Source organism: Limulus polyphemus, unplaced genomic scaffold, assembly GCF_000517525.1.
Source record: "Limulus polyphemus unplaced genomic scaffold, Limulus_polyphemus-2.1.2 Scaffold4477, whole genome shotgun sequence".
Taxonomy (NCBI): domain Eukaryota; kingdom Metazoa; phylum Arthropoda; class Merostomata; order Xiphosura; family Limulidae; genus Limulus; species Limulus polyphemus.
Window position 1 is genome coordinate 40,140 of NW_013670087.1, and position 12,633 is coordinate 52,772.

The following is a 12,633-nucleotide window of genomic DNA, read 5'->3' on the forward strand; positions in this document are numbered from 1 at the left end:
CCGATGTGCAGTATCCAGTCATAAATATTAATTTACAAAACTAAAAATACCTATATGTTATTTTATTTCAGGATTGTGTTTAAATTCTAAAATACAATATTTATTTTATGTTTCTGATAAACATTTTGATCATTTACATTTCATTGGTTACAGACCTAGATATTAATATTGCTGGTGAAAGAAAAAGTTAAATTGCCCCATAACTATTGAAAGACCATTCTGTTTGTTTCCTGTTGACGACACAGTAATATGGTAACATTATTCTGTTTGTTTCCTGTTGACGACACAGTAATATGGTAACACGATTCTGTTTCTTTTTGACGACACAGTAATATGGTAACACGATTCTGTTTCCTGTTGACAATACAGTAATATGGTAACACGATTCTGTTTCCTGTTGACGATATTGTAAAATGGTAACATGATTCTGTTTGTTTCTTGTTGACGATATTGTAAAATGGTAACACGATTGTGTTTGTTTCTTGTTGACGACACAGTAATATGATAACATGATTCTGGTTGTTTCCTGTTGACAATATAGTAATATGGTAACATGATTCTGTTTGTTTCCTGTTGACGATACTGTAATATGGTAACATGATTCTGTTTGTTTCCTGTTGACGATACTGTAATATGGTAACATGATTCTGTTTGTTTCCTGTTGACGATACTGTAATATGGTAACACGATTCTGTTTGTTTCTTGTTGACGATATTGTAAAATGGTAACACGATTCTGTTTGTTTCTTGTTGACGATATTGTAAAATGGTAACACGATTCTGTTTCCTGTTGACGATATTGTAAAATGGTAACACGATTCTGTTTCCTGTTGACGATATTGTAAAATGGTAACATGATTCTGTTTGTTTCTTGTTGACGATATTGTAAAATGGTAACATGATTCAGTTTGTTTCCTGTTGACGATACTGTAATATGGTAACACGATTCTGTTTCTTGTTGACGACACAGTAATATGGTAACACGATTCTGTTTGTTTCCTGTTGATGATACAGTAATATAGTAACATGATGCTGTTAGCTCCATATTGACGGGTCAGAGATAAAGTTTTCTCGAGATCTTTCTGTAAAGGTTCACCATTCTTCGTGCTTTTCATGAAAATTTCGACTATTATTTTTATTTGAAACATCAGCAAAGTTTTGTTTTTATTTTCAAGTGAAGACATTGTGATAGTAATCTCCCCAAGATGAAAAACACTACGTGGCTTTGCATTAACTTCAAGATTGTGCAAATGTGTTAGATATTATCTCGACTTATTACAAGCCTGCGTTCTTGTTTTATAATTTTTTAATGTGATACATACCGGAGACATAAGTCGGGCTGCTTCGAAGATCAAACTAAGTATGAAACAATCATATAAACGGTTTTGTGTTTCAGGGTAGATTATGTAATGCAGTTGAAAATTAACATTCCGGCAAACAGCTCCATCTGTGTACGGAGCTCGTAATTAATTTTACTCGTCATAAATAATCATTATTATTATTATGAGAGGTATTTGATTAACAGGCAATATTTATAATTTTTAACCAGAAATATTTTAAAACACTACTGCTAAACGTTTTTAGCTTAGTTCTGGGTCTGTTCTGAAATGGGCAGACAAAAGTCGCGAGGTATCCTTACATTGATATTGAAATTTAGTTTTCCCATAATTCAACAGAGTGTAATATTCATACATGCGCATTGATTTCTTAATATGTATTTTTAAACACAATTTAAATTCAAATAAACAAAGCTAATACGAGGATGATTTTTTCTTCTTTTTTTTTCGTGCTGACAATTTCAAAACTAAATGTTTTTTTGTCTCGGGCATTTCGCCATCATTTGTTCTTTAAACAGAACACAATTTACACAATTTATCTATCTTAATCTGAGCCAAATACCTTCAGTGAAATAAACCCGTCTGGCCATAAATGGTGTTTCTACAACTTTATCGTGAAGAAGTAAGCCTTGTTTTCAGCGTTGTTGTTTGTTTGTTTTCAGCATCCCTGTAATACGTATACTTATGACATTTCTTCGAGGTTAATATATATTTATAAATATGGTGCAGAATAACTTATTTCAAAATAAGTAGATTAATAATTGATTTAATGCGAGCGCTTTAGTCTAAGGTGGATTTCTCAGACATCAAGGGTTCTAAATATGACGTCACGTTCAAAGTTACATATAAAACTAATTAATTAAGAGGAACAAAAGTACATACAAACTCAATCTTAACAATTAAACCGCGTGTACGAACTCAATCTTAACAATTAACCCCCTAATGTGCTTAATACGAAATTATGGTTAAAAAAAAAGGTGGGAAAAAGTTTTGAGTCTATGAGGGTTTTGAACTTATGTCTATAAGTTATGCACAGAAAATGTTTCTGTGAAATACAAGTTATAAATAGTTTGTGAAATAACTAAATTAACCAACACCATTCAACACAGAAGTGACGTTTTTGTATGAATCAACCAAGGTGTTGGCTGTAATAATTTTAGAAATAAATTTTGTTCTATTTTCTGCTCTATTTCACTGTTCGAAAACATTTCACAAAATGGAGAATTACAAATCGTTAATTGGAACAAATGTCCAACATTCACCCACTGATGGTTCCCAATTCTAACCAGCATAGTTTCTTCCCTGTTCGATTGAAGTTTAAACACAAGATTTACTTTTCACGTTGACATTAATTTTTAAAGTTGTACCCGAGTTAACGTTATTTTTTCCCGGTTTACAGGTACATGTTTGTAACCACAAATGTTCACCATCAGATCTTCCCGTGTGTACTATGTCTTATGTACTGTGTGTACTATGTTTTTCTCAGTTATAAAATTCTTCAGATTTTGATTGTTTTAATATTCCAGGTTGCAGTTTTGTAATGAGAGGAATCGCCCACTTTATGCGTTAGTTTCGCTTATTCTGATTGTACGATATTCTTGCCCTTAGTTTTTATTTTTAAATTTGTAGGATTGTGTTTAATGTTAATAGCTTAAGTTCTTGTAGTTCATTTTTTCTCTTGTAAAATTGTTTGATGACGAGACCAATCCATCACACCAAGTTGTATGAAATGTTTATTTTTCTGTGTGGGATTTATTTTTCTGTATGAATAAAGGTTCAGATACTTACGAGGATTGGTTTGATTTTATAAAAGTAAGTATATGCAAGTTTGATTTTATAAAAAATAGGTATATATCGGGGAATCCTTTTGCCAGATTTCTTGATTAGTATATCAAGATAAGCTAATTCACTATTGTTAATTTTCATCGTGAATTTCATGGTTAGCGTGAATCTTCTTGAACATGTTCAATAAAAATGACTAAAGTTGGTAGTTTAGGATTGTGGGATTCAGCACTAGATCTTAGTTTTTGTTGTTGTTTTTGTTTATTTTAAAGATTAAAAGAACCAAATTTAGGTAGCTTACACGAGATACCAAAATATGAAGATGATTCTGTGGAAAATGATACTCATTCAAGAGCTTATATTCGCTTGGTTAGGCTTCTGTATCACCCTTTCTATGTGGTGATTAATAGGTATTGTGATGTCCAAATCCAACTATTTTGTCTGACAAGAGTAGGTCAAGAATTAGCGGTACCTTCTCCAGTCTATCGCTTCAAATTAGGGAAGTTGAGTACAGATAGCCCTCGAGTAGCTTTGCGAAAAATTAAATACTAGGATACACTACTTTTTATGACCCCAACTAAGGCAAAAATCAGAAGACGTCCATGATAGCAGGAGGTAATACTATCAGACATACATAGCAATCAAAAGTAATACACCTTTACTGACATATTCAGGAATATGTTCAAGGTTTCTCCACTAATGCCCTTCTAAACAAGATATTTCTGTATGTGGTGGTTGAGAGGATGCACAACTTTGTACGTGATGGAAGTTACTCTCTTTCAATGTTTAATAAGAATTACAAATGTAAGTGGTCATTTAGGATAGTGGGATACTGCACTGGATTTTTATTTTTGGTTTAGTTATGCATTGTTATTTTATAGAACGGTACTGATTCCCTGATGATATTCGCAAGTTCTAAATCAAAAACTGTTTCGACAAATCAACCTGGTATTTTATTGAAAATGTACGTTTAGTTGTATTGTCAGAGAAAGTACATTTTAATAAGAACGAATTAGACTAAGCTTATCACGAGTACTTCTGAAAGTCAGACACTAAATATTTATTTGCAAACACAAACATCTTCAGATCTATTATGTAATACACAGTATATTATATTATTACTTAACAATTACAGTAAACAAACTCTTCTGTAAGTAACAGTGAGAAGGGTTAGCAAAACTTTAATTAAAAAAAAATATTAAAAAATACATGGACTTACCTATAAAATTAAGCACATAAATTTCGTCTGTTACAGTTAACATACAATTATACATTCTCCAACGTACCTGAAATATACTATAAAATATACAAAAGTTCATTTCCCATATAAAAATCAAGTTTCCCCAAACCTAAACTGTAGTAGCAAAAATTTGGAACATTATATAGTTTTACGTATAGAAAAATTTAAAGTGACTGTAGATTGCAAGTATTCACAATATATTTTAGTCCTAACCAGTTCTTTATTTTGGGAGAATTTCTTTATTTTTTTTTATTAAAAGAAAACACCATCATTTAAAGTTCAATGAGATTACAGATTTATTCTAGATGTATTCAAATATTCTCTTATATTGTTAAAGTTGGTTAAGTGTTAAAAAAAGAATCTAGTTTACGATTATACTTTGTTAAAATTTTGATATGTTATTAGAAGAAAGAAGGCTTGCCTTAAAAACTAAACATTACGTACGTGTTCTACGACTTACGGTATTCAGTTTTTACATTAACGTTTCTATCAATCACATCCAGATATAACTAACATTAACTACTGGTAATCAAATGTGCTAAAAATCACCAAGTTAAAGGTTTCAGGTTTATAGTTAAATGATAATTACTTATAGAGTAATTCTAAAAACTAATAACAGCCATCTTCAAGAGAGCGTATCTGCCAGAAGAAACAGAATATGATTATTATATCATAAACGTACATAGCGAGTGAGACTTAGTTCTTATGCGCGTGCTTCTCGTGAAACTCTTCGTTGATCTTCCTCATGGACTCTCCTCTATTGTGCGCCTTTTTGCCACTAACAACCATAGCGAAACAGCCAATGGCAGCCAAGATACAGAAATAGATGTTCAGCCTTATACGAGCCTTGTTACGGACGCGTTCCATCACGTTTTGTCTGAGAAAATGAGACGGTAAAAATTAGTTCACAATTATCTTAGCAAAAAAAATTAATTTTAACTGTATTCAGATAGTTAAAATCGGAAATACTAGAAAGAAAATTGTTTTTAGTTTGTATTGAAAAAAAAGAACATTTTTATTTAAACATCGCGGACAGACCGATATTCCGCCACTAATACTCGAGTTTGATTTATTCATTCTTTTTAATGTTATTCATCATGTTTTTAATAATACGAATAATCATAAGAATTTTGACAAAACTTTCAAAAGATTCAAAAGCATTATTTACGGATAACAGTAATATAGATCTGTGGAATATTTACAAATATAATGTTACGTCTCTGATCGTTCGTTATTTTCCCGTAAAATTTCCTCTCGAAAAACTTCAACGATACAAGTCCTTTCTTAAATAAAACTAGTTTATTCTTTCTCAATACAACTTTGCAATACACTTAATTTCCACAATCAGTTTAACTTCAATACACGCTATAATTCACAACGAACGATTCACGCACTTTACCGCACTTGACTCAATTATCCGCCTCTATTTCTGCAATTCTATCCCGATTCATTGTCTGGCGCACTTATATACAAGAATAGAGGGCGTCTAGCAAATACTGGATTATTTGTGATGTTCCCCTATCTTTCTAGAACTCATTACGTGTTACCAGCGTCACGTGAATTCCGCTGTCTTAACAATAAAAATGTATCTGCTTATGTCCCTAAATGTAACATTGTACATATCTGCTATTTATGTAATATAACAACCCGAATCAATATTAGGCCTACATGAGTAGTTGCTTTTACGTCCAATTTCGGAAAATTTCACTCAGAACTATGTAATATCAGGCTGTAACCAAAAAATCTTCAAGTACATGCACTTATAGCTCGTGATACGTTTTCCCAATAAAAAAATGTAACAAAAAAAGTTCTAAGATTAGAACGGAAATTTAAAAACTGGTGTAAGAAAGTTATTTGAATGTTAGAAGTAAATTAATTTAAATAAAGTTAATGCCCATACACTTTTCTTATTATCCTTAAAGAAAAACAATCTACTGTTACAACAGCGGAAGTCACGTGACGCTGCTGGCGTGCGTGATGAGCTTCTCGACTGATCGAGTGTGTTGGAGATGCCCTCTTCGTTAGTATATAAGCCTGACAGGGAAAGCCTGCGGGGACGCTGAATGAAGAGAGAGCAGTAGTTATTTTGAGTTCAGTTTAATTTATGATTTGTTAGTTTCGAGCTAGTGAGCCGTAAAGTGTGTGTTTTGCACTCGTCCAGAGCGAAGTTAGAGATTGTGAATCGCTGTGATTTATAGCGTGTATTAGAAAAGTTGTTAAGTTTAAAGTGCCGAGAAACGTACTGATTGTGGTACTAATGTGTACTAAAAGTTTGTATCAAGAAAGAATAAAGTGGTTTAATCAAGAAAGGACTTTTATCGCTGAGGATCATTGGAAAGAATTTCTACCAGAAACAAACAAGAAAATACGTAACACTACATTTAGTTAGGGAACTTTAAAAGAAGGTACACTAATCCTATTATTATTATTACCACCATCAGCGTTATTACTTCAAGTTTAAATAAATCACTTAAGCTGAATGAGCACGTTAACAAGATAAATTTTAAAATTCAGAAAAATCCACTAAGCAAACATTATACAGATTCGAATCCTGCCAGTTCTCGATTCTCATTTTTCAAAGAACTTCAAGTTACGGGTCAGTCTTCCAAAAACATTGTTTTTATTTGTACTTACGGAATGAAGTCGGGCACTTCAACGTAGGATGGGTATTTCCGGAACCAAACTAACAGACGTTTTTCGAATGAATTAGGGCGATGGTAGGTAAGTTCGTGCTCTAAGTAAGAGGAGAAAAAAGAAAAGTGACTTTATTTATTAATTTTTTTGTTCGACTCGATTCTACAGTATTAATAGACTTCTATCCAGTTGTTGAGGACTACAGAATTTAATTACTATTTAAAATATGTAAAGTTTGATTACTACACTTTGTCCTTTCTCTTCTTTTCAGTATTCGCCGCATCCAGTTTAACGAAGGTTCAGAACTTTAGGGGTGTTAATGAAAGCTTTAGAAAGCTTGTTAAAGAGTCATGTTATTCAACTCATGTTAAAATAAGCAGAATCCCTTAATTAGCTTATTAATTGTGTAAGATTTTCTGTGCCTAAAATGTAACTACGGATACATTAGATCTACTACTAGAAGGCTCTGCTTGCAGTGAACCAACCATATGATCATATTCCTCCTTCCTTTTATTTAATGTCACAAATTCTAAAACCTCTAGATGTCAACACTACTAAACTCAGTCTTTTAAAGGAAGTGAATGCGGTGTTCTTTGTGAAATAGAACACATGAAATTATATGCTTGATTTATTGTAACATAGGAGGCGTCTATTTAGAGGCAGTAAACAATGAGTGGACTGTTTGATAATAATCATGATGATGATGGACGAATGGGATCAAAAGTACTATTATGCGGGGTTCACTTGGCTAATCCGAGGGTTTAGTTTGTGTAAGAACAAGCTCTTATGCGGAGAATATTTTCATCATTCGCCCTCGCTAAAATTGTGAAATAATTTGAATGAACGACTACGTCACACCCAGAGCACGTTCAAGTACTCCCCATCTAATAGTATGGACGACTACGTCATACGTCCTAAAGCGAGAGGTTATGATGATCAGCGGTGACTTTTACATAGTTATGCTTTTCATGAAACCGAAAAATCTGACTAGTTTTCAAAGATGTTAAAAGGTATTATCTAGATATCTACGTAGTAAAACGGTTTGAAATACTGCGGACACTTTTCCAACCATTGTTGTTCATAATAGCACAGAAATAAAATGTGGAATCAAATTGGAACCCATCGCAACTCGACTCTGATCACAAAGATTGACGTCAAAAAGGAAAAGAATGTTGTGTGGCGAATTTGATACACAAACAGAAGGCCGAGATTAAACGAGCATCGCATATAAAACTTACTTTGGTCCTAGGACTGTTATACGTACGACGATAAGATTAAAAACTATTATTCAAATGATATAAAAGTGCAGGTAAGAGTATGAAAAAATTAATTTTCCAAAACAAGTGGATGGAAGCGGCCATTCTTCTAAAGAAGTTTGTGGACGATGTCCACTTCAGACTAACACTAGTTCCAGGACAAAAGTGATTGCAGTATTTTTCTGCCTAAAAATAAACAAGAGCGTTAAATGTGTAATTACAAAATTACAACTTTATTCTATAATTCTTTGAATAAAGTATTTTTTAAATTATTAAGAGATTGTTAAATGAGCACAAAATTAACAAGAACCTTAAATATTCACACTTTTTCTACAGTTCCACATTAAGGCACTGGGCGAAGTATAAACTAGTGAACTTACCCTTACGTTTAAGAAAATATCCTACAAAAAAGAAAATTAAGGAAATAAAAAAAGAAGGAAAATATATTTAGAAAACTTGTTTATTATCATCATTATTCACTTTATATATTATTATTATCATTATACCCGGAACCCACGGAGGGCCCTGAGCCCATTGGATAAAACGGTCCTTTTTTTTCTCTTTTTTTCACTGAGACTGAGGTTAAAGTTGATAGATATTATACAAGATGTACTGAATGAACAAGATTCGATCCCAGTGGACGTTATGAACTCGTTTTGTAAACATACTTCTACAAATGTAGATTCACTATTCTAGTTTCAGCCTGACTGTGTTATCTACAACTGGGTATTATATCGATCCCAGTGGACGTTATGAACTCGTTTTGTAAACATACTTCTACAAATGTAGATTCACTATTCTAGTTTCAGCCTGACTATGTTATCTACAACTGGGTATTGTACGCTAAACAATTCATCGTGCTTTCTGGAGTATTCGTATTCCTCATTAGAGATGTTAATGTATTTCCTTTTGGCTACTTATTTTGGGATTTCAGAAATGACACAGGATAAGATACGTGAAGATGTCCCCCTCCCTCACCCATCATCAAAGAACAGATTCGAGGTAGAATTTGACTGCGTATTGAACGCAACTAGCGAACTTGAGTAAGAGATGGATTCCTGAACGCTCTCGTGCTTCCTTCATCACCACTGACGTCATCACCGAACTCAATTTTGGAGATCACTTGTTCTAGCGTTCTGATGCTTTAAGTGGTTGTTACGGAAGTGAAATGAGGCGGATTGTATTTTAATAATCCGGGGTGTTAACCTTCGTTGTTAGGGGAGTGGAATGAGGCGGATAGGGTGCACTGTGCATCTTAGAGAGTTGAACCACGTTACCATGATTGTGTGGTAACATCTTTAGTATCCTTGGATTTCCGATGTTATTAAAGCAACTTCTGCATTCCACTTCAGACAGAACTAGTTTTAAACACCACGAGTAAGGCGCATTACCGAGTCATCTCTAATCCATAAAAGATATAACCTAAGCAAAGGAAACACTGGTAGCTTAATAGTATTTAATTGTTAAACGGCAATTAAGTATCACTAAAAAACGGGCAGCTTGATCAGGCCAAATATTTGTACAAAAACCAATACTCATCTGTATGTAAATCACTACAAATACCACACTTATTCGTATATACAAGAATGTGTAAGAGCAAGGATTAAGATGTTAAAAAGTCAAAACAATGGGTGGCAGTCTTGTACAAGTTAAGTTTTTTTGACCTGTTATCAAAACTGTCTGGCTGTCTTTTAAAATGAGGCAATCTAAAGGGAATACGCTTACAATTAGGAAGTATCCTCTAACCAATGATGACTGACAGAAAGAAACTAATAGGACAACTATGTCATTTGTGAAATTCATTAAATGATCAGGACTGAACCATCTCTAACTGTACCAAGAACTGTAACATAGCAGTCAAATGTACTGGCGATGGACTAAAAACATTGATAAGACACACGAAACACGTACACCGTTTTGTTTCCGAGCCGTTCCAGCTGACAGTGGTTTGAGAAAAACACGTACACCGTTTTGTTCCTAAGCTGTCCTAGATGACAGTGGTTTGAGAAAAACACGTACACCGTTTTGTTCCCGAGCTGTCCTAGCTGACAGTGGTTTGAGAAAAACACGTGCACCGTTTAGTTCCCGAGCTGTCCTAGATGACAGTGGTTTGAGAAAAACACGTGCACCGTTTAGTTCCCGAGCTGTCCTAGATGACAGTGGTTTGAGAAAAACACATACACCGTTTTGTTCCCGAGCTGTCCTAGATGACATTGGTTTGAGAAAAACACGTGCACCGTTTAGTTCCCGAGCTGTCCTAGATGACAGTGGTTTAGAAACACGTGCAGTTCCTTCAGGAAAGCGTGAATGAATACCTGGATGTTCTACCAATCACGTCCACTCAACAATGTTAAATTTATACCCTGCATGTAACGTAACAATCCAGCGCATGGGTATTATTGAAAGATGGTGCGAGTTCTCACTAAGTTATCAATTTAGTGTAGATGTTATCAGTACAAAGTTATTCAGGTGTTATATATAAACAACACACGACACCACTGATAACAGTAAAAATTCACAACATGCTTTTATTCTAGCAGCCTCTGGTGCGATCTATTGTAACATATTTGTATAAAACGTAGACGGTGAAGAAAATGGACTAATACAGTTGGAAAGATGAGACTTGGAGGGTTTGGTTTGTGGCGCTGCAGGTAGCCATATATAAATTATTTCAAACACATCATTTAAACTCGACGTTTCCAGGTGAACAACTTACTTTGAACATGACAAATACTCTCCTTCTTATGTTAACCAGAATTATCTTCCAACTTATTTTCTAAGGGTGTGCGCACGATCGTGCGGTTTAAAATGACTTAAAAACACTTCGAGTTTCTCACACAAACAGAATTATAGAAGGTCTTACTGTAGTTTTTGTTTGTATTCTCTCTGTTCCCAGTTGGGCTGATGACCCTTAAAGAAACAAAATTACAGGCCACAGCAGTGGGCGCGGCCAATCAAAGAATCTGTTAGGCCTGTACGTCACACTCGGTTTTATTCTTGGTTAAAATAAACCTAATGCCAAATATTTGACGTTAGTACTCACTTCAGAAATCAGTAACCCTAGACACTATTAGAATCTCCTGTAGCAAAAGCAGTTTGACGTCTGAAAGTCCCGGGAATTTCAGCTTAATAAAGCTGGTAAAAAAACTTTTTTTTTAAATTCACGTGATCACTAACACGTGCAGCGGAAAGGTAACGCATTCTTCTTGTCCTCTTGTAAGAGATGACTCATCCTTCGAGCTCAAGTACTGGTTATTAAACCTTGAAGAATACCGAGAAGCATACAGTAAATTTTGGTTCCCATAGTAATGAATACTGGACTTTAATGTTTTATGTAAATTATGTATAATAAAACAAGTATTTTACGTATGTACAAATAAACTTGTTTAACACAAACCGACTGTAGAATTATCATTTCACTCACCACTAGATACTGGAGTTTCTGCTTTAGACGCTGATGTCGTTGTTCGTACAAGAGTCAGTGGTCTTTGGTATCCTCTGTTGATCATTTTACTTAACCCAGACATGGAAATCCCAAGTCTCTGAATACTGTGTGCCATGGCTCCTTTAGAATGTAGAATCAGAAGTAACTATTAAGAAACAAAAAAAGTGAAAACAAAGTAAGTTGAAAATATAGATAATTATAGTGTTTTTTTTTGTTTTCCAGACAGGAGGCTGAGTTCAGTAACTTTCAGTGATAAACTTATAAAAGCTTAGAAAATACCAAAACAAATATTTCATCTAACTGAAGTACTAATTTTATTATTACTTATCACTCTGATCACTGTCCACTTCGAGTAACAGTTTTTTAACTGAACTTAAATACAAATATAGTAACAATGTTTAAGAAACTAAAGATAAATTACACGCGAAAAAAAAAAAGTCATACTGCTGGAAGGAAAATATACCTTCGTGTTTTGTTTTTAATTCGCCACTGTGTAAGGATGATACGTACATAGTTGTATTAGACACAAACAAGAAGGGAATATTGGATACTAATACTATTGTAATGCACGACCTTACTTCAAAGTTTGCAGGCTGAGAAAAATAAAAATCAAAAATCTTCCTTCAGTTTCTTCAGAGACCATATCTTGTGATTCTCTTAATCGCCCAAGCAGTCACTGCAGTGAAGACGAACTGTAGCATCGGTTCAACACGGACCGGTGAAGACCGACTTATGTTATACTTCTGTTGCGTCAGCGAGGTCACGTGACTAGTGTCACGTCACGTTTCTAGAACTATCCTGTTCCTTCGGGAATGCTCTAGCATTTGCTAGATTGGGGGTGGTCTTGTACATATATATAAGATGGTCACGGCGTGACCGGGACAATGTGTGTAGGTAGTGAGTAATTGAACTGCAGTCAGGAAGTATTGTTAAAGTTAAC

The 12,633-nt window shown here is 34.1% G+C and overlaps 1 protein-coding gene across 2 annotated transcripts in view; it reads right to left on the bottom strand.

Annotated features, from left to right (window-relative positions):
• Nucleotides 1–4,163: 4,163 nt before the first annotated feature.
• The window catches only part of LOC106471219 (UPF0389 protein CG9231-like), a 38,445-nt gene continuing 29,975 nt past the window's right edge, over nucleotides 4,164–12,633 (bottom strand). Inside the window, exons 2-4 of one of the 2 annotated variants that reach the window (XM_022399841.1) lie at nucleotides 11,673–11,838; nucleotides 6,993–7,092; nucleotides 4,164–5,235 (exon numbers count right to left, since the gene is read on the bottom strand). In XM_022399841.1, the coding sequence (XP_022255549.1) occupies nucleotides 5,055–5,235; nucleotides 6,993–7,092; nucleotides 11,673–11,808 (417 nt within the window). In that variant the 5' untranslated portion in view covers nucleotides 11,809–11,838 and the 3' untranslated portion in view covers nucleotides 4,164–5,054. The remainder of the gene's footprint in view (nucleotides 5,236–6,992; nucleotides 7,093–11,672; nucleotides 11,839–12,633) is intronic. The other variant, XM_013931809.2, reaches the window with a different exon arrangement.